Source organism: Danio rerio, chromosome 1 (genome assembly GCF_049306965.1).
Source record: "Danio rerio strain Tuebingen ecotype United States chromosome 1, GRCz12tu, whole genome shotgun sequence".
Classification (NCBI taxonomy): domain Eukaryota; kingdom Metazoa; phylum Chordata; class Actinopteri; order Cypriniformes; family Danionidae; genus Danio; species Danio rerio.
In genome coordinates this window covers 26,796,780-26,820,000 of record NC_133176.1, presented here as the reverse complement: position 1 = coordinate 26,820,000, position 23,221 = coordinate 26,796,780, and the positions used below count along the sequence as shown (strand labels likewise).

Genomic DNA, 23,221 nt, shown 5'->3' with positions numbered 1-23,221 from the left:
AAAAGTGTGTTAAAAGTTTTATTTTGTGTTTTCAGTTTTGTTGTTGTGGTTCCCTTCTCTCCTACAGGTCTGGTAATTGCACACAGGTGAGGTAAATCCAGATGATGTCATAAGAACCCGCTGGCGTGCTTCTGGAGCCCATTAAAACCTGGCTGGACATTCGTATATGGAGAGTCTCCTCTCTCCCGGCTTGATTATAGTTTTCTTTTTCTTTTGACACTTGAACCTGATGCTCAGCAGTAATGTTGAGTGATTGTAAACCTTCAGACCACTGTACAAAGACAAAAGTGGGGAGGAGGTTGCACTTTGTTTACTTAGATTTTCTCTTGTTTTGTGGTCAGTAGGGAGGTAAGTTTATTTTTATTTAATGTTTTATTTTTTGTAGGTAAGAGGGTTTTAAAATAAAGTTAGCTGTTTAGGTTTTGTTTGTTGTTTTGGCTTTCCCCAATCCTGAGTTATTTGTTTTTCTGTGAACACATGAGATGAGACTTTGAACACCCCATTACAACCTGGATGTGTTTTAATATTAATTAATTTAAAAACTGTAAAAACAAATCTCCTGTTCTTGTAAATATATTATTGTGTAGCCTTGTGAAATAAGTGTCTTCCCTAAAATAGTTTTATTTTTCATCCAAACCAGCATTTTGCCACGAAAAAAAATAACAATAAGAATATTTAAAAATTTAAGTAATATTAATGATGATATTGAGTAAAACAAAATTTCCTTGCTTCTTGTATGCATTTGCCGTCTTGAAAAACCTCCACTTTGTAGATCCTTCAAATAATCTGTGAAACTGATTAACTCAAAGTTCAGCAGATGTTTGTACATCAATCTAGCCAGCTAGTCTCTCTTGCATAGTCCATAGATCTTCTTCTAAGACACTTTGCAGTTAGTAGTCCCAATCTGATATATATAGTCCATCATACGGAATGTGCTGGCCAGGCCACTTCAATTTCAGAGCTAGATTAACAAATGCTCAAAAGCAATTCCAAGGCTCTGGATCACATCCAGTCTGGAAAAAAAAGCAGATCAATCTGCAACCTTAATGCCTTCTGTTCTCTCTGTGAATACTGACTTGACAGGAGCAGATGCACGACACTGCAGAGCTATAGGGCAATAGAACAGGTCAGATGGTGAATGGAAAATTTCTGGCCAATGCTTTAGTACAAATGCTATGCATAGTCACAATACCAGGTGAAATGAACCCTCTCCATAGTTAAAGGTCCAAAAGAGTGTGAATTTTCTATTCAATGTTTGACGTAATTTCAACTGAAAAAGTTGAAACACAAAGAAAGGTTGGGACATAGAGTAGCTCATCCTCTTTAAAAAAAAAAAAAAAACAGCCAATAGTGTTTTTTATTAAGCTCTGAAGATAAATTAATATTGTTCCCCAATGTGATGGAGGATTATCCGACATGAAGGAACACGCAGTAGGACTGGGCGATACATCGAATATTACGCCTGTTTCACACTATAAATATATATATATATATATATATATATATATATATATATATATATATATATATATATATATATATATATATATATATATATATATATATATATTTATCGAATATCTGAAGTTTTTTGACAATACATAGATTTTTTATTTTCTATACTGCCCAACTCTAGCTCTTTTTCAACAGCTCTGCCAGTGGGAATGGTTGAGCTCAAGCACATCAAATGAAAAGCAAACGAAAAGCGTCTTGAAGGGAACGGGGCATGTCAGATACTAGAGAGCATTTGATTAGTCAAGAATTGATGAGCAACTGAAGTATGAGGTGACATGAAAGAAATCGTTCATTTATGCGCAGTGACAAACTGAAAGCTGTTTATGTCAAGTTTATATCTTCTAATTGCGAATATTGCCATTGTTTTGGTGCACAGTAGCTTATAGATAACCTTAAAACTAACATGCTAATATCTACCACTTTATTTTAATTTCATGGGATCTTTAAGACCAATAGGGATGGGAACTACCAGTTAAATTTCTTTAAATCTAGTAATCAACCCTAATGGTTCTATGACATTAACTGAATCTGTGATTCAGATGTACATCATAATATACTCTTACAAGCTTTTCTGAACTGTAATAGGACTACTGATTATTAACCATGAAACAAAGCAACCAACTCCAGTTTTTTGTATTGAATCCATAACAGAGCACACCTAACACTTAAGTCCTGTTCCTGAATTAATGACTCTTATGAGTGACTCACAATGCGACCAGCTCAGTACATTTCTGAAACTAATGCCTCTAATGAGCCGTTTCAATGAATCAAAGCATACAGGGTTGCAAATTATAGTCAGTAGCTGTGTTCTCATAGTCTCGTAATTACAGTAATTGAGATGACAACACATGATATTCTACCCAGAGCTGTTCATGTCTTAGGACTAGGAATTCTGTATTTCTATGGCAACACCAGCGATGCCTAAACAGGACTTAAATGACTCTATAGCGGTCAGGTGGTACAGTGATCAGGTTGTAAGTGGTCATGTTTGTAGTTCTTACACTATTTAGTCTTTTTTTTTTTTTTTACATGTAACGCGCAATGGTGAGGCTTATACATCTTAAAAAGTGAAGCTGTGATCGCCCCCTGGTAGCTGGATCTAGTACAGGTCATAAACTACACTTCCTTCATGTATTCAAATGAGACTTGAGTCCAAATGAAAAAACAATTAGGAGGCTAATTTCTCTGTTACAATTAGATTCACATAGATTCATGTTTTTATTAATTTAATCATAGCCTGTCTGAATTTGCTTTGTGTTGTGTGTTGGTGTAGAGATTTGTTTGTAAGAAACTTCTCTCAGGCAGTATGTTCTGGAAATCTGTTTGAAAGGAGAAACGTCAAGTTCTCCAAAACTGTTTGCAAAAACTTACAATTAAATTTCATACTGGAAAGTCTCTTTCTAAACATCAGTATCACACAAAATCTGCCCAAGCTAATACGCATACACACTTGAAGTGAACAAGATCACGACACCAACCTCCTTTGTGGCCATTTCTGTTTGTGTTACACATTATAATTCTCTAAATATTTCCTCATTCAGTTACACTGGTCTTTTAAAGTAATTCCCAACTTCTTAATGGCAAATCTCCTCCCAAAATGACAGAGGTCTCTTTGTTTACAAGTTTTTGGCGGTTTGAGCAGTTGTTGTCTTGTGATGTACGTTTAATGGAACAGACTGTACCACACATTCAATTCATATAGATTATAAAACCAGAGAACATTTGTTTTCAAGTGTAGTTGGTTCATTTAAAAGTAGCGATTTCAAGCTTTAACTGGATTCTCATGTCTCTGAAGCAAGTATTTGCTGAGATTCCAGTGCTTTTGTCAATCCCAGATAATGATTCATAACAACTGCATAAACTGTTGTTAAAGCATATGTTTGCACCTTGCAAAAAGTTAGTCTATTCCAATTGATGATTGGCTCCTTACTAGAAGATGGGGCTTCATTTGCCATATTGCACCTTATACTTTTCCCTATTCAAAACTATACAAGTGACTGATGTTCTGATCGATCGTCTGAAAATCGGTATCAACTGAAAATCCCATTTAATGACTTGATCGGTACTTGCCACTCTGGACGATCTCATGAACCAATCCCAGTTGTTTGCTTAGGAGTTTACAAGCAGAGGAAGATGCACTTGTGCTCCCGTATAATATACATAGCCAACAGCACACACAACACATGAGAAGGTAAATAATGTGTGGATGTGCTCGCGTCAAAACAGCTAAAATATATACAGATGCGATGTGACTGCTGTTAGTACAGCCTATTGGTGTGACTTGTGCGAGTGCGGTTCTCTTTGTTGCAAGTGCAACCATTCTATTTACCGTGTTTTGAGCTACTGTGACACGAGTGGAGCGATTGTTGTAATATTTCTTATCAACTTTTGTGTGTTATAATATTTTCTGTAAAGCTGCTTCTTGCCATGACATGTTCACACCTAAATGGTTAAAAGAGACGTGTTTATATGGGATTATATGAAACATCCTTAATTTATTCTCTAAGGTAAGGCAAGATCTTCACTCAAGTATTAATGAAAATGTGCTTTAATACATTATAAAGCTTGAAAGATTAGAATTGGTACTCTGTATCGGCCAATCACCATGACAAGGAACCAGTACTCAGTATCGGCAAAAAAAAATCCTGACATGTCTTGTGTATTCAATAGTCTATGGTTATACACACAAATGAATGTAAACCGTTTCAACTTTTGAATGTTGTCCATGTATCTGTATGAAAAAAGTTTCATTTAGCCTGTAATGACAGTAATCGCGGAGCCCACCAAACATTGATGATATTTAACAATAGAAATGTCCTTTTAATGTCACAGGCATGAATACAAAGTGCGTATCATGAATCCCAAATTGGATAAATGGAAATGTTTTGCTGGTTGACTCAGAATTGTGCAAGACTGGTGCTCTATGCTCTTCTGTTAAACATATTTGAGAACATCGTACCTCAGGGATATGTAATAGTTCGGGCTGTCTGTGAGCCAATTCTAAATGTGATTAAAACATAGACATAACAATGAATCCCTCAAGGCAGAGAAAGCAGTGAGTATTTCAATGGGGACCACTGACATTTTCACAGCATTAAAACCGGAGGGGTTGTTAGAGAGACAGAGCTGCGGGGACGGGGTGATGAACGAGGTGGATGATGTAAAGAGAGGTTACAAATGTTGTTTTCTCTCAAGAGACGTGAGTCATTATCTCCACCAGCGCCTTCTAGAGATGATTATTCACGGCTGATCGGAGAACTGTCTGGAGACAGAACATAGAGAGCTGCGTTTGATTTGACAATATGCAATATGCCAGGAAAATTATAACAACGCATTGAACATTTCTGTGAAACTTCAGTTGTATGATGTTTTGCAGGGTATCTCACACTATGCTGTGCCCAGGCCCATTTTCCAGATCGTTTGAGAAGTGTGAGTGCTCTGAATCGGGCTCAGGCATGGTTCATTGGCCGGCCCTGGCCCGGTTGGAAGAGGTGAAGATTCACTTGGGCTTTGGTGCAGAACGTTTGTGTGTGAGTGCAAAACGTGCCTAAGCCCGAAACTGAAAGCGAGACATGACTTTTAAGGGCCTACTCACACCAGTCTCATTTCCCGGATCGTTTGAGAAGTGTGAGTGCGCTGAATCGGGCTCAGGCACGGTACACTTGGCCGGCCCTGGCCCGGGTGGAAGAGGTGGGCAGTTGACTTGGGCTTGGGCCCAAAACAGAAAGCGAGACACGATTTTTAAGGGTCTGTTTCATATGGATTTATTCATCAATCTTACTGTTCAATGAATGCAAACTACCGTAGTTTAATAAATATGCAAACCTCTCACTACACGACAGCTGCACACCTTCACCACACCTCCTCATTCCTGCAGCATGAGGGCTTTATGATTGTTTATGAGCGCCAAGAGCGGCGGATCTGTTCGGCGAAATATCTGACTGCGTGTCACCGCATCACTAAGGACTGTTTGGCGAAGTATTTGACTGCATGTCACTGCATATCAAACAACTGAAACGATATATCTAGAGAAATCTCCTCTGTGCTGAGCGAGAGCGCTCATTGACCAGCACAGCATCGTTGACTTAAGCATGCCCAGGCCCGATTGTAGTGTGAATGCAGGCCGTCTGGGAAGACGGGAGGGGTGACAAGCGTGCTTTGGCCCGGTTCGAGGCAACTGTACATACTGTGAGTACGGCCTAAGGGACCGTTTCATATGGATTAATTAATCATTCTTACGGTTCAATGAACGCAAACTGACATAGTTTTTTAATGACGCAAACCGCTCACTGCATGTTAGCTTCGCACCTTCAACAAACCTAATTCCTGCAGCACAAGGCCTTTATGATTGCTTATAAGCGTCAGCAGTGGCTGATCTGTTCGGTGAAATATTTGACTGTGTCACTGCATATCAAGCGACTTAAGTGACAATATAACTGAAGAAATCTCCACTTTGTTGAACAAGCTGCGCTTTTGGCCAGCGCATCATCGATGATTTAAGCGTGCCCATACCCGAATGTAATGTGAGTGTGGGCAGTCGGGGGAGATGGGAGGGGAGACAAGCGTGCTTTGGCCCATTTCAAGGCAACTGTACATAGTGAGAGTACGCCCTTATACCGCTCTGTAGGTCTATTGGAGACATTCATAAACATTCCTAGCAAATCTAATAAATGTTGGAGACATACTTGTTACACAAAGCACTAAATCGCACTTCAGTGTTGTTTATTTGAGAGCACACAAGAAGATCTGTGCTTGAGCTGTGTATATTTGAGGAGGCGTGCAAGAAGTTTTGTGCACGAGCAGAGGAAATCGGCACGCAAGCGAAGAGATTTGCATGCTCGTAGGCTATTACATAAATTGGATCTCAACTTAATTTTGCGCTCACAACATTTGTCATTGAAATAACACCACAGGTAATTGGTAGATCTGTGTAAAAAAAGGCCTGCCCCCACAGCTGGAAAAAATCCCAAAGGAAACACTGTAATCTATTGCCATTTTCTCCAAAAAAGTGACAGAATTCACTTTTAAAGAGCCCCTATTATGGGTTTTTTAAAATGACTTTTCATGCAGTGTGTAACACAACTCTAAGTAAAGTGAAATATCCAGCTAAAGCTTAAATCTGAAAGTGCAGAGTGTTTAAAACTATTGATTCCTCTATAAAAAAAAGTCAACTCAGAGTGGTTCAAGTGAATGACAATGATACAGAACTCAAGCCCCGCCCATTTGTTGCACACATAGATCCGAGAAAATTGAAACCCCCAGCCACAAACACTGTAGCAGATTCTGTATAAATTATGTTGCGAAGACGCTGTGCTCTGAAGTGTGATGAAAAGTTGGGTGTTATTTTCCCTACCCAAAGATGAGGCTGTGAAGAGTCAGTGGTTGAAAGTTATTTTTGCAAAAATACCTCAGCATTATAGCCTCAGCCTTGTGCTGTGTTCCCTTCATTTTTCTGACGAGTGCTACAGCAATCTACAAACTTTCAATGGGGGAATCATCGGACATTTGTAAAAGGAAAAATTAGAAAAGACTATTGATGTATGGGACTTTGTCAGAGCTTAACATGTACAACTTTACAGTACACAGTTCATGGATCAGTTCCTTCCTCCATTTCAAAAGTAACTTAAGTGTAAGTAAAATGGTTGCCTCCTTGTTTTTTCTAGCTAGTAAATTATTTATTTAATTGTGTTTTGTTACTTGTAACCGCTTGCACTGTATCTGGTTAACTCTTTATATTCACATATTGCGTCTAAAACAACGTTGAAAACGCAACGTGTGCCAAATTGTTTACGTATTAAATTGTTTGTGAGCTCGCAATGCACTGCCGTTTGTCGTTGCTATGCCCACCATCAGCTGTTCCTACACTTGTGCGGCAGTCAAGTTTAAGAATAGTTCAGCTTTTGCCACTGTGTGGATTAATACTGAATGTGTTTCATGGTTAAGAATAAAGCAATGTGTTGGTGTTAAACTGTATTGCTTTAATGCAGTCCTGCATTGGGCTCACACATACACTCCGACTACTTCAAAATTGTTCATAAGCCGTAGTTTGCATTTCTCTCTGACTCACGCAGAACACAGTCAACCAATCACAATAGACTGGGTCATCAGACCAATCAGCGGAAATTAGCATCATGCTAAGAAGAGGTTTGGGAACAAATGAATCCCTGGGAGTTGTTGGGATAATTAGGTAAAAATAAATGCTTATCATAAGACAATGAAAGTGTTTTTTGACCTTGCTTGCATGCATAACAGACTGTTGTTGGAAAGTATAATGAAAACATTCAAAGCTTTAGTTTTGTTACTTCTGGTAAAATGAATCAAAAAATTATGTAACGTCACAATGATTTGACATCAAATTTTCTGATCAATCAGAAGTTGTCAATGAAATTGGTCATTTATTTAGGTCAAAGAATGTTCAAACCAAGGGTTTGTCTAAACACTTGCAAATATACAAAAATAATAAATATTAGCGCGCGAAGCAGTGGCGCAGAAGTCAGTGCTGTCGCCTCACAGCAATAAGGTCGCTGGTTCGAGCCTCGGCTCAGTTGGCATTTCTGTGTGGAGTTTGCATGTTCTCCCTGCGTTCGCGTGGGTTTCCTCCGGGTGCTCCGGTTTCCCCCACAGTCCAAAGACATGTGGTACAGGTGAATTGGGTAGGCTAAATTGTCCATAGTGTATGAGTGTGTGTGTGAATGTGTGTGTGGATGTTTCCCAGAGATGGGTTGCAGCTGGAAGGGCATCCGCTGCGTAAAAAACTTGCTGGATAAGTTGGCGGTTCATTCTGCTGTGGCGACCCCAGAATAATAAAGGGACTAAGCCGACAAGACAATGAATAAGAGAATGAATAAATAATAGTCATTTGATATTAGTCATTTTGAAATGTGTTCAACCCTTCTCCACAACAAGCCTAAAAGCGTAAAATACACTTTTAGCATACAGGAAACAAAGAAATTCAATGTTAAAATGTTTAATTTGTATATGATTAACAGTACAACATAAGGACACAGACAGTGTAAATATGATTTTCTTTGGGGTGAATGAAGTTTGCCTTCACGTTAATGTCAAGTGAACCACTGCAATGCACAGCCCAGAGAGATTTACAGAGCGGATCATATGTGTGAGTTAACACAGGCTACAAACACATTTTAATTACACAGTAAGCTAAATTTTAAAGAAGCGAAAGAGTGAGTCAGACTCACTATTTCTATTATAGACTGTTACTGTCATGATTCTGATGTACTTGTGCTCAACAGTTCCGAATGGCAGAGTTGTGTTTTAAACAAAACACTACGGGCTGTTTTTGAAAAGGGGCAGAGCTATTCTATGTCCTGCCTTGTTTATCTGTTTCAGTTGAAATTATGTCAAACAATTTGGATATGTATTAAAATGTTAAATTAACATCCATACCCATTCCATCCCATGACAGGCTGTCCCATAAAGACAGTTTTACACTGAATGTAATTTTTGTTAGTTTTTTATAAATTATACCAAGAGTATTTAAGAAAAAAAAATCTATAATGTGTGTCAAATTATGATTTTTTTCTGATACTTCTTAAAGTTAAAGAACCTAAAATCAAAACGGACAATGTTGCAATATGTATTAAAAATATATACATTTTTATCTGCTTTCATTTTATTAAAAATAAAACACCTTTCTCTTTCTTTTTCAACATCTCTTCACTGACACAAAGGTTGGAGACCCTGTCAATCACATGAGACAATGGCCCAATCAATTCTATACACACAAAATGCAATTTTTCCTTTATAGCGTAGCATTTTCATTTAAATATTTAGAAGGAAAAAAATATATATAAAATCCACTAGGATTTATTAAAATTTATTACAAATATTTAAGGTTCTGTGGAAACTAGTGGTGTAACAGATCACAAATATCACGGTTCGGATCACATAATTGTTTTTCTAGTCACGGATCGGGCCATTTTTCAGACAAATGTATTTTTTTTAAACTGTTATCCGAGTACTGCTGTGTTATTTGACTGTTTATAACTTCATAACTAACTTAAAAGACTGAAGACTCAATCTCTTTCTTGATTTTTTTGTTTTTCAAACTCAGATTTGAATACAGCAATTCAAATGATTAATAAACAATTGCAAATCAGCATAATTTATTATTAATGTTGTGTGGGTGTTGAGATCCCAAACTTACAAAGAATAATTGTGTAGCTTACACTGAATGCATTAATGCAGACTAAACAAGTAGTGACAGAAAACACCTTTAATAACCTAAGAAACCCACCACAACTTCTTCTGTCATCATTATATTTTACAGGAAAGAAGAATGCTTTCACACATATGATTTGTATGACATAAGAGGCGATTTCTCTGTGATCTTTACAAATTTAGGATTAATCTACGAGCAAAAAAAATCTATAATTTGCAGGTCACGCGTGTTCCGAATCGTGGGTTGCGATGCGTACAAATCACGGATCAACCGCGATCCATTACACCCCTAGTGGAAACCCTGTAGTCATGACAAAGCCAGATCTGTGTACATTTAGAAACTAGCAGGTGTTTGTACAAAAACTAAATTTTGGAGCACTCACATATTTTACACGCATCCGCACTTGCACTACCGTCTACCACTTCTAATAGTCATATGAAAGGGGCTTGGCGAATCAGGGAACAATACACAATAGTTCAGAAGACCAATCAAAAAGCAACTATGGATAGCTACACCTCTAATTTCTAAAAGTATGCATTTTAGTACATCTACACTAAAACAACACCAGCATTTCTAAACTAAAATGGGGTCTTTGGCATTTTCAGTCTGCTCTGTTTTTGCAAGTAGAGTAATGTGGACAGCAGGCATTACCATAACAAAACTTATGCATTTTAAAACAAATTAGTGTAAACAACCCTTTCTGTGGTTGAGCAAAGCTTTTAATAATTACAATGGTGCTTTATCTAAAAGAAACACACAAATCTCAAGTAATGTAGCAAATGGAGAGCATTTTTGACTCGCCTCGCTGGGAAGTTTAGTCTCTTAAATCATCTCCTTTAAAACAATTGCTGCAGTCATCAAAACACCACTTGTGTACAAATTTGCTGTATCCAACTATAAATTACAAGACAATCACTGTCAGACTTCACTCGCTTTGAGCAATGTTCTCATTATTATGCAGAATTATGCAGACATAGTCAATTGCTGAATCTTTATTGTGTGGTTAGAGCTCCCAAGGGTTGTGTCAGTATATAGCAGATGATTGCTTTACCAAAAGTCACAATAGAAAAAGCACAAACAGTTAAACCAAGAGGATCTTCACAAAAGAAAAAACAAATATAGCAGTGACGCCCTGCTGGGTTTTTGATTTGAATTGTCACAGAACATCACACAATCTCCGTGACAGAAGGCAGGCAAGCACTTATCATGCTTTTTAAAGAACTAACCAGCTGATGTTTATTATGAAATTATGAAATCACCGTAATATTGAAAACATGAAGAAACATCACAACTTCCTCTGTTACGAGAAGCCAGAGTGTGTCTCTTCACTTTTCCTGTCATTTGTGTGGTCTGTATGAGTTTTTAATTTCATTTTCATGCAATAAGTTACACTTTTTGATGTAATAAAACCAAAAGGTTTATAGTATACATTGAAACTTTGAAGACTAAAAGTCACTTCTAAAACAGAAAAAAGTACTGCAAAAGATATGACAAGTATCTAGATATGATATTATAAAACATAATTTGTTTATACGCGATGCAGTGGCGCAGTAGGTAGTGCTGTCACCTCACAGCAAGAAGGTCGCTAGGTCGAACCTTGGCTTAGTTGGCGTTTCTGTGTGGAGTTTGCAAGTTCTCTCTGCATTCGCGTGGGTTTCCTCCGGGTGCTCCGGTTTCCCCCACAGTCCAAAGACATGTGGACCAGGTGAATTGGGTAGGCTAAATTGTCTGTAGTGTATGAGTGTGTGTGTGAATGAGTGTGTGTGGATGTTTCCCAGAGATGGGTTGCGGCTGGAAGGGCATCCGCTGCGTAAAAAAAACGTGCTGGATAAGTTGGCGGTTCATTTCGCTGAGGTGACCCCGGATTAATAAAGGGACTAAGCCAACAAGAAAATGAATGAATGAATTTGTTTATAGTTATTATCATTTAATTTTTTTGCAGAAATTTTTTTTCGGTGCACAAAGGTCTATTTTTAAAAAGTTGCCAGCCACCGCCAGCATTTGATGATTTTCAGCTAAATTTCATGGCCTTCAGAAAATGTTCTGCTAGAATTTGAGCATATTACATATCAAAGTAAAAGAACAACCAAGCCTTTTATTCTAAATTCATCTATTATCCTCACTTCAATTTAGGAAGATTTCATCAAAAATGCTCACTTTTGGACAAAAAATTTTGAAAATGCATTTTTCTAAAAGCAGTGGATTTTCAAGACATATAATATGTAATGCACTTGTGTGTATGTGTGCATACGTATGTCACATACACATGTGCACATAAACACACAAAAATATACACTCACACACTGTATTAGGTACCCCTTACTAGTGCCGGGTTGGACCCCCTTTGCCTTCAGAGCTGCCTTAATCCTTCATGGCATAGATTCAACAAGGTACTGGAAATATGGATTATGGTGCATATGACATGATACAATCACACAGTTGCTGCAGATTTGTCTGCTGTACATTCATGATGTGAATCTCCCGTTCCACCACATCCTGTGGAGTCCATTTGATTACAGCGAACTCATTGTCATGTCCAAAAATGAAGTCCAGTCTGAGATGATTCACGCTTTATGACAGCACGTTATCCTGCTGGAAGTAGCCATCAGAAGATGGGTACACTGTGGTCATAAAAGGATGGACATGGTCAGCAGCAATACTCAGGTAGGCTGTGGCGTTGACACGATGCTCAATTGGTACTAAGGCTCAAGTCAAAAAAAGCAAACTGAAGCAACAATTCACACAGGCTCACCGAAATTGGGAGGGTAGAACCAGAAATTGGAATAAACAGGATCTATCCTGCCTAGGATCAATGATTAGGGTCACGGTTGGTTTAATGGTGTGAAACTTGGCACTCTTTGGCCTTCTTAATGCGAACTGGGTATTGTTCAAATACTACAGCCTACTTGAGTATTGCTGCTAAACATCACCACAGCGTTTCCGTCTAGCAATGCTACCAACAGAATAACACAACAAGGTTTCAATAATCTCATATTGGATTCATAAAAGTGACAGTGAGTTCAATAAAGTCAAATGACCTCCAGTCAACAACTTTGGGATGAGGTTGGATGGAGATTTGCATCATGGATGTGTGGCCGACAAATCATTATCATGTCAATATGGCCCAAACATGTAGAGTATGTGCATAATTAATATGACATGTTAATCATCTGTTGAAAAACTCAATCCTAATCAAATGCTATTTGTAAACGTTCGTAAAGTTTCCATTAAAGTCGTCTTCCAAAGTTCTCTTGGTGGTTTTCTACCATATTTCATGTAAATTTCTTAATGTTGTAATGCCATATCCACAGGACTGGTATTAAGTGTGCAATATATAATATACAATCATAACTAGCTTTTTAATAATCATGCCTTAGACTAAAAATATACAAATAACAACACTGACAAACATCGTATAAGATCTTTCAATTTGATCAGTGATAAATAATCTCAAATTCCTGCAGGAGACACATTTTTAAACATTCCTTTTAAAATATTTTCTATAAAAAAAAAAGAGAAGCTTATCTTATTAAAATAAGTTTTATAGTCATAAAAACATTCGGACACAAGTTACAAATACTGTGCAATTTTAGCATTGGTTTCTTTATTATTACAGTTTTATAGCTTATTATAATTTAATAACTTTGTATAACAAACCATATTAAAATTATTTCATTACCAAATGGGTTCCACACAACACATCATGATTTAATTTTTCATTTTATTTATTTGTTAGTGAAATAGTTGGTTTTAACTTAGCAACTTCTACTTGTGATAAATTTGTTAAATGGCAAAATCTATAAAGCTTTGCATTATAATGAAATAATTGAAAATGCTTTTAATTATTCAATAAATGTTTGATTTTAGTAAGCAATTTTAGTTTAGCAAATTTATTAAGCAATTTTAGTTTAGCAAATTTATTAAGCAATTTTCGGCATCACATCTAATTACTTTAACATGTTATTAGATAAAGGGGGAAAAGGGGCAAAATCTATCTTCCACCGGCTGCCCTGATTTCTAAATACCATTATCGGCCAGAGGAAAACCCATTTCGGTTTACTATGTAGTTTTTTTTTTTCAGCTAATAATTACTTGTTCCAATTTGATTTTTCAGATAAACATAAAAAAAAATATTTTGAAAAATGTTGAAAACCTAGACTAGCCTGGACTTCAATTTACCTACTACAGGTGTAAATGGTTACAGCTATCCAACATTCTTCCAAGAATCTTCTTTTGTGTTTAAGAGGAAAACAAAAACAGGTTTGGATCCACTTAAGGCCAAGTAAATTGACTTTTCTATACTGTAAAAAAAGAATCTTGAGGCTTGTAATTTTCATTAAAAAAATTGATGTGGTCATTAAAAATAATGTACATATTTTCTTTAAAAAAAAATCGATATTCTGGATTTATTATAAAAGATTGAGAGGATGTCGCTAATATAACTAAGATTGAAATTTCACTTATTTTTTTAAGCAAACCAGTGCAATTATTAGGCTTACTTTGAGAAACCAATTAAGCTAATAAAATTGAGGAAAGATGGCTTCACCTTTATTTTAAGAAAATTTACTAAATTTTGTGGATTTAATTGAGATGTTTGCATTTGAATCTTAACAACGGCAGTAATCAGACGACATTTTGAAGGAGCAGATTTACAGCGAGCATGTTAAGAGGTAAGCATTAACAGTTTATAATTTTTTTTTGTCTTAAATAGCCTAAGCTCTTTCAAGAAAGACAAATGCTGTTCAAGCTTGTTCAGGAGCTTAGTTTTTGCCATATGATGTGTAAAGGGATACACGGGTATTTTTAACCACCCATTCCTAATTGAAATTGATTTGCTTTAATGTTCATTCTGAATTATATAATGAAATTCAACAAATTACTTTCATTTTAATATTTAACAGCAGTGATCAGGCAACAGTTAAGCAGGGTGGACGAACAACATTGAGCTTGTTAAGTGGTAAGTCTAAGCTAAGCTAAGTTAGCTATAGCTATTCATGGGTTTTCCTTTTACAGCATTGATAATGTAATGTAATGAACTGTGTTTCTATATAATACTGTATATAAATACTAACATGTGTTTGCTTAATTTTTCAGATTAATGAAGAAAATGTTCACAGTATTTTCCCACTGAAGAGGAGCGATTTATTCGGGCAGATTTTGATAAAGAGAATGGGTGCCAAACAGCAGGTATTTTTAATAATGTTATTTGTGTATTATTATTATTATTATTTTTAGGCAATATTACTAACTTCTACACTTTTTTTTGCATCAGACCTCACATTAAATCAAGGAGGAGATGAGAGATGTCGTCCTCTGTTGCTGGTCTATCTCTATGAATAAGAGGAAGAGCTCATCCATGAGTGCAATGTAAGTGTCTCAAACAGTTTTAGATATTAATGGTCTTCAGAAAACTGCATTTTATATTTTTGCATGTTTACAAAAACAAAAAAATAGCTCAAGCACTACATTGTTGAATGCACACAAATTTATATCTTTGTACACTAGTATACATTTTAAAAAGACCCTGTCCATTATAAGTCAAAATATTTGTGCACTTGTGTCAGTCAGCAAGGTCTACTCAAACATTTTGAAGAATTACTGTTCACAGAGATACAAAGAAATGGTTTGTTTCCTTAATATATTTCCTTAATGTGTTTTATTAAACCTTAAACATTTGAAATGTACAACTGCATAATTTCATAATAATAAACTTAATGTTTATTTTACAGTGTGGGATTGCACAGAGAATTGCTGTCTGCCAGAGGAATGACCAACCATGAGGACTTCTGCATTGTCTTGGAGGATGAGTAAGTCATGACTCATGGCTAGCTTAGAAAATCTAGAATTGTTGAACTGGATTTTTACAAATATTCCCCAAATTAAAATCACTTACAAAGAAACTTATATTTCTGACACAAATTCACTGCTACAACCTTTTGGGCAAATGTCACTGCATTGATTGATTGATTGTGTTGCTAATATTTGAGATGCAGCTTTTATACTGGTTTTATATGTTATGCAATACACACATTCTGTCAGATTTTGTCTGAAATGTGAATATTCCTACAAAAGAAAGTTGACAGATCATTTTTTTTTCTATAGCATGGATAAAGGAATTTTTATCAGAGATTAACATTGCTGTAAACTTTATATAGATTTGTTTAACATATTGTACCATTTTTTTTAATCGGTGGAACGTGTAATAAAAATGATATTTGGCAAAAATGTATTGTGTATGTATTTCATTGTACTTTATATATTTTACATTTTATGAATGAGTAAATTTCATTAGTAAATTTGAGTAAATGGTGATTTATTTGCATATATTATAAAAGCAGATTCCGCTGATAATATTAAATTCAACATCTATTACTCAAAAAAAAAAGTAATTTTCACATGATTCATTCAAGTGGTTTTTGTTAAAAAATAGATATGAGTAAATGGTGGTGGATTTGCTTAAATTATAAAAGCACATTCCGCTAATAATATTAAAATCTGCATCTATCATTTAAAATTTTTTGTAATTTTCACATGATTCATTCAAGTGGTTTTTGTTAAAAAATAGATATGAGTAAATGGTGGTGGATTTGCTTAAATTATAAAAGCACATTCCGCTAATAATATTAAAATCTGCATCTATCACTCAAAATTTTTTGTAATTTTCACATGATTCATTCAAGTGGTTTTTGCTTAAAAAAATCAAGTTAATAATTTACTTAAAAATAATACGTGCAATAGTGTTACCACTATTTTTTTTGTAAATAGCACGTAAGATTTTTTAAAGTGTACGTATCATTTTTATTTTAAATTCAAATCAAATTCAAAGTTAAAATGCAATATATATATATATATATATATATATATATATATATATATATATATATATATATATATATATATATATATATATATATATATATATAAAATAAATGTGTGTGTGTGTGTGTGTGTGGTGTGTGTGTGTGTGTGTGTGTGTGTGTGTTTTTAGATAACAACACAAATTATTTCTGAGAGTGTCATTCATCCATGACATTCAAGTGAAAAGTTTACTCACGAATTTCCTCCACCACCGCTGGATCACATTCTTGGTACTTCTCTATTTCGACCTTCATCTGATCTCGCTGACCTTTCAATGCTGTGAGCTCCTTTAAGAGATCCTCTCTCTCCTCCTAAACATGCAACAAAATCAAGAGTCACACAAGGCCCACAAACATAAGAGATGTATAATCATGTAGCTCAGAGAGAAAGACAGATGAACACGTACATTGACTTCACGTCCCACTTTGGCTTTGTCAACTGCTTGCTGAAGGGCTTTTTTACGCTGACTGCCATCCTCAAGCTACACAAACAAAACAAAAAAACATTACATTTCTGCAATAAAATGTACACCTTATTTTTTAAACTAATATCGGTTTGATCAATGGTATTACGAAGCTTTTTTTTTCATAGAAACAAATCACCAGTAAATGGTAGATTTATCAATGAAATATAAATTTAACATTATATTGTCATTTAACATTATTTGTGAAAGTTTAGAAAGTATTTTTATGGTAATTTACTTATTTTATAGTGCAATTTATGCTGAATCAGCAATGTAATTTTTATCATGTAGTTATAAATGATTTCTGTTTTAATTTACTGTAGTGTTTAACTCTGATGGTGTTTGGTCTTTGTGTGTATAACCCTGTGCACTATTTATATACACGAGTATTGACCATGCATTGATATTCTATACAGTAAGCCCACTCACAGTGACCTCTGCTTCACCGTATGGTTTCTATGACTCAATCAGTATTGTTGTGCTTATCAGTACCTTTAGGTGTGTATTTGACCATTTAAAGGGACAGTTCAGCCAAAACTGAAAATTCTGTCATCATTTATTTAACCTTTACTTTCTTCAAACCAGTTTGACTTCCTGTCTTCTGTTGAACACAAAAGAAGATATTTTAAAGAATGCTGGAAATCGACATCCATAGTATTTGTTTTTCCCACTATGGGTATCAATGGTTATCCATTTTCAACTATCTTACAAAATACTTTCCATCTGTTCTACAGAAGAAAGAAACTCAGAATTGTTTGCAAGTTTGTTTAAGCACAACAAATCTATAAGGACAAAATTCTATACTCAAGTGCTAAAATCAAACTAAAAAGAAATCTAAACCTTCAGTGTAAATTATTTAAATAAACTTCATTCAACTTTTTAACTGCCCTACCCCAAAAAGAAAATAATAATAATTGGATTGCATCTTAATCACTAATGTAGCTAGTTGACACACACAGTGCATTTTTTTTTTCAACACATCCCATAATTTCTAAAATATCAGCATCTACCAAATGGTAAATATGTCAGTTTAAAGTATTTAATACATATACTATGAAGTATGCAAAATATAAAAATATGAAGAGTAAGGCCAATTTATTTTTTAAAAACTATTCAAAACAAAACATTTTTAAATACTAAATCATCTTTATTTTTTTAAGTATGCCATAAAATATCTCAATTTCTCATATAACATGCTTTCTTGTTTTTTTGTTTGTTTGTTTTTTTTTTACAATAAAACCAAAATCAAGTGTAGTAGTGTAACAGGATTATGTTTGTTTGATTTTTTTGTAAACCAAAAATGCTGTGTGTGTAAACCATCATTTAAAACAGTCGTTCTTTAATTAAAACAGTCAAAATATAGTCAATAATTTGGTAGAGCAGGTAAGGATATCAATAACTCTTTTAGAACAATTACCTATACTTCCTTATTTATTTATCAAATATTTTTATTTTGGCACTCATCCATGTTTCTAAATTGCTCTAATGTGTTAACAATAACATATATTGCCATTGAAAACGGTGCAGTTAAATGCTGCATTATAGCCATATAAATGAAAATCTCTAACTTCATTTACATCATTCCACCAGCCAAATAAAATTGTTTTAATTTTCCTCGCTTTATTTCTGAAGAATCTCCATCCTTGTTTTTGCAGCTGTTTGTTTCTGCGGAGATAAAAGTCAACAGTAGAGTTTCTTTCATGGCTCAAAATATTACTGCAAAACTACGAAAGAAATTTATCCCCACTCCTGTGTAGTACCCCAGGATATTGTTTTTCCAGCACATGGCAAAATTTGGTCTGTTAGTAAAAATCTTTTAGACGTCTGACTATAGTGCATAAATAGACTAGTTACTAAACAAAGAGTTTAAGCAGACTTGACATGTGCAGTCATTCAGTATAGTCAAACCACAATGAACTGAACTTAACTAAACTGAACTTCAACTCTGAAAACTGGACTGACACAGTTTAAATTTACTAGAACTTCTATGTGAAGCTGTTTTAACACAACCTACATTATAAAAGCGCTATAGAAATAAGCATGAATTGAATTGAACATCTATTAGATTTTCAATGACAGCCCAAATTAAGTTTGGTTTTGGAAGGCCATCTAAGTCTGGACGTCTGTTAAACATATGTTAAACTGAAAATGCTTGATGGGAAAGATTTGACACAGATGTAACTTTCAAGTTTTATTTTAGAACTTAAATTAATAATTAATTTATTGTCATGTATTTTGATGTTTTTAAGTTCAAACTGGAGAACTTCACTGAACTCCACTACATGGATAAAATTCATTTAAAAATGTTTTCCTCAAAAACAGCAACTTTTTATCGTCTGAAGAAAGAAAAAAAATGAGATCTTAAATGATAAATTTGAGTAAATTATTTGTAAATGTTTGTTCTGAAGTAAACTAATCCTTTAGTTTTAATCCTTTATATATATATATATATATATATATATATATATATATTGATAGACAGACAGACAGAAAATGTCAACCAATATTGTCTAATAATATCCAGATGCAGACATGCAAACCCTCACACAATCCTCACAACATGATTCCAAATCGGAAGGACTTTCATAAGTAAGTTGATTATGGATTAGTGTTACAACTGCGGTTACTGAGAATGTGCACATAAATACAGTGTATTTATGTGATATACAAAAATAACTGTTGTTTTTTCATTACTGCAAGGGGTCGGTTTAAGGTTGTGATAGGTGTAGACGTTGATAAAACACAATAGGTAGAACAAACAAACGAAACATCTCACTATACAGTCAAAAATGTTTCGATTCATTATATTGATCAAAATGAATATCAATAAAAATCTAATTATGTATATGTATCTTTTTTAGTATTGTTAATAAATATTGTATATATTAATCATGTCGACATTCTTGGGATAGCTGATTGTTAAATTGACATTGGCTACAGTAGGTGATAATGCTCCTAAAGAGTTAGCTGCAGTTAAACAGGAAAAACAAGATGCGACTGATCTGTCATTGACCACATATATTAGCCATGTATGGTCTGCCCCTGGCTAGATTGTGTGGTGGGAATTGTGTGTCCTAAAACGTGCGTGGATCTGCAGCTGGATATATCTCTAAATTACTACAGAATCATCTCAGATAAGGATTTATTTTAAAACCTTAACTGGAGTTATCAAGTAAGTTTGGAATAAATGCATGCTATTATATGTGCTAATTTTACATGCAGTATTTATTACAAAAAACTGTAGCTCATTGAGAAGTAATGCGAACAGTTTTCATTGTCACAGACTGATTATATACATGTCATTACCATTTCAATTTTAGTGTACTAAGTGCACTGTGAAAATGCTGGTTTCACACAATTCATTCAGGTTGTTCAAACACAAATATAATAGTTAAATTTAACTAAAAAGTTGTCCCCAATAAAATCTCAAGAATTCTGTTGTTTAAGCTTATTTTACATAAGTAGATTGAACATGGAGCAAAATCTTTCTTTTTTTTGACTGTGTAGTAAATGATGATCCATCTGAAAACACGTGCTTGGAGGCTTACTAGAACCAGCTTTGCTAACAAAATGTGCATGAAAATTGCCTTTGAGTAATCTCTAAGCCCTACTGGGGGACTGCTTCATGAACTAGTTTTAAGTTCTAAAATATACAGACAACAATATATTAACAGAAACATTGTTATCTTTCTACTAAGCAATTGATTTATACAATTTAATGTTATTTAAACTGATTTTTTTATTACAGCATGCATACCAATAAGCAAGCTGATTAATAAGAGATATAAGAAAGAGAGATGTCCTCACTTGTTTCTCCAGTTCCTCTAATCTGCGTTTTCGGGCATGCAGTGCTTTACTAGGAAACGCCCAGTAATAGTTGGAGGTGCCCACCCTCTCAGTGTCCACCATGTTATCATCCACCAGACTCTGCAATACCTCTTTCACTGACATGGGAGCTGAAATAAAAGAAATCATCAAACACTTAAAAGCTTAACATAGGAGAAAATTCACACTTTATTTTAAGGTACAATTCTTGTGAATTTATTCACTTTATTATGACTTTTAGCTCAATAAACTTCTAATTTGCTGCTTATTAATAGTTAGTGGTAGTAGTTGGCTTTAGCTATTGGTAGGCCCACATTTCCTCAGATTTTTAGCCCATCATTGAGTCTACTTATTTAATTGTGTAAATTTATATCTATTCAGTTTTTAAATTCATTTCACTGATATTATTGTGATATAATAATAGTGGCATTAAAGTGTTCATTTAATTTATTTACAATACAGTTTATAAAATAATATTTTCTGTCTTGTAGAAGATGTTATCATATGAGACTTGCTTTTTTACCAAATAAGTGGATCTAATTGCATTTGCATTATAAACATTAAATAAAGTTAAAAATGTATTATTTTTATTTAATATATTAAGCTTTTAGTTACGATACTCCTAAAATCATTCTGCATAAATCCACAGATTTTTTTTTACAAAATTCTCAGCAGAAATAGCAAAAAATGTCTGCAGATTTTGTCTGGTACTTGGTATTGGGTAGGATTAGGGATGTAGAAATGAAATGATGCATAATATTTACTTTTTAACTATTGAAATAAAATTTAAAAATAACTTTTATTAGGCAGGTAATAAGCCACTAATAGTTAAAAGTGAGAATTGGTCCCAATGTTAACGTGTTAACGAAAATCCTCCAGTTCTGTTAAGCCTATGCTGTATTATTGCCACACCAAAGTTAGAAATTAAGATTTACGAACTTTGTACATGCACTTTTATGTCTTAACAAAAGCATGCATCTGGTTTTCTGTTGTATTTCATACATCATTATTGCAAAATCGAACAGTCACCAATCTGATGATTTGTAACATGACTAACATTTGAAATCAGTTCTGTTTGCACCATAAACGTACAGTATGACTGTGTTGTAATACAAAAACACTGGATCATTTCTTATTTGTTACAAATTAAATTTTTGATGGGGGGTAGAGAGGGTGAAAAATTACTTATTATGGAATAAAAAAATATGGTAATTTAAAAAAATACATTAATGCAGATGTAATCAAAACATCCTGGTTTAGTTAAAATCCACAGACAAGCAGATCAGATATTTAAGGAAGCTTATTAGCAATGTAAAACCCAGTAGAGAAATTAATGTGCCAGGTCACAACTTATTATTTTTAGAATTTAATTCTCTGGTAAAACATTTTTTGTTGTTGATGTAAACTTCAAATTAAACAAATCCTGAAATTAATATTATGTATTTAAAGCAAATATACTGAAGATCAGAAGACAGACATAATGCAGTGTATAAACAAAAGCAGTTAATTCTGCACACCGAAGCCTCTCCTATATTGACATCTATCAAAAAACAGGCTTGTCACCTTGCCAATGTACTTCTTAAAAGATTTTTATCCTGGATGTTGATCGTAAAGGAGCATTTGTTTATGTTCCGAAAAACATAGCCTTTATCTTTTTTAAACATTATGCCATTTCTTTATTATTGCTATAATGTCCTCAACAATAAAAGCATTATTACTAGATACTTCTGAGGTTCTAGGGCAAAACGTTTAACAAATTATAGGTCAAGTGGCTATTCATCTGGAAATGATTTGCTTTCATCCAAATAAAACAGGCAAGGGTCCGTTTTTAATGATTACCATTACATACATTCTATCCAAAATGAGTTAAAAGACTTAGAGCTCCCTCTGTCTGTGACATAGACTTAGGATCTGCAACATAAAGCACAAAAGGTTGATAAAACTTACTGATTCCTTTGGATTTTGGGGCAATTTTCTCTATGTCCTTCAGCTGAAACACATCTTTCTGAAGAGGTGAATAAAAATCTTAATTAATCTCATCTCTCAAGATTTGTGTTCATGTAAACTACTAAGAGGACTCATTCACATATCTATAACCTTTATTGATGGGTTATATAAAACGAGAATGTAAAACCACGTATACTTACAGTTTCAAAAAATATTTCCATCATGCGACTTCTTTTTTCTTCCAAGCTAAGTCCTTTCTTTTTAGACTGTGGATTATAAATGAGACAATCAATGCAGTTATATCTTTCAATTATAAATAACTGGTTAAACAGTCATTACCGAATAGCGGTGATGTTTTTACTTTATTTTAACCGCAAAATTTTGAAAATGTAAAACTTGTTTCTAAAATGAGTGGAAGTAAAGATGGAAAG

The 23,221-nt window shown here is 34.3% G+C and overlaps 2 protein-coding genes and 1 long non-coding RNA gene across 8 annotated transcripts in view; 2 read left to right on the top strand and 1 right to left on the bottom strand.

The window, feature by feature from the left end:
• The window catches only part of mnd1 (meiotic nuclear divisions 1 homolog (S. cerevisiae)), a 35,867-nt gene that overhangs the window by 11,412 nt on the left and 1,234 nt on the right, over positions 1-23,221 (bottom strand). For both annotated transcript variants that reach the window (NM_001003597.2, XM_005170917.6), the window contains 5 exon segments: positions 16,752-16,866; positions 16,962-17,036; positions 20,826-20,974; positions 22,791-22,848; positions 22,991-23,056. In NM_001003597.2, the coding sequence (NP_001003597.1) occupies positions 16,752-16,866; positions 16,962-17,036; positions 20,826-20,974; positions 22,791-22,848; positions 22,991-23,056 (463 nt within the window).
• On the top strand, positions 14,177-17,913 carry LOC141385641 (uncharacterized). 2 transcript variants are annotated; one of them, XR_012406436.1, is made up of 6 exons: positions 14,318-14,367; positions 14,599-14,654; positions 14,792-14,884; positions 14,970-15,064; positions 15,427-15,504; positions 16,686-17,913. It is a non-coding gene; the product is annotated as an uncharacterized lncRNA (long non-coding RNA). The 2 variants fall into 2 exon arrangements; XR_012406439.1 differs by lacking the exon at positions 16,686-17,913 and having other exon boundaries at positions 14,177-14,367; positions 15,427-15,922.
• The window catches only part of tmem154 (transmembrane protein 154), a 28,001-nt gene continuing 24,846 nt past the window's right edge, over positions 20,067-23,221 (top strand). For all 4 annotated transcript variants that reach the window (XR_012385871.1, XR_012385856.1, XM_073913709.1 and 1 more), the window contains exon 1: positions 20,067-20,190. The gene's annotated coding sequence lies outside the window, so the exon portion shown is untranslated. The remainder of the gene's footprint in view (positions 20,191-23,221) is intronic.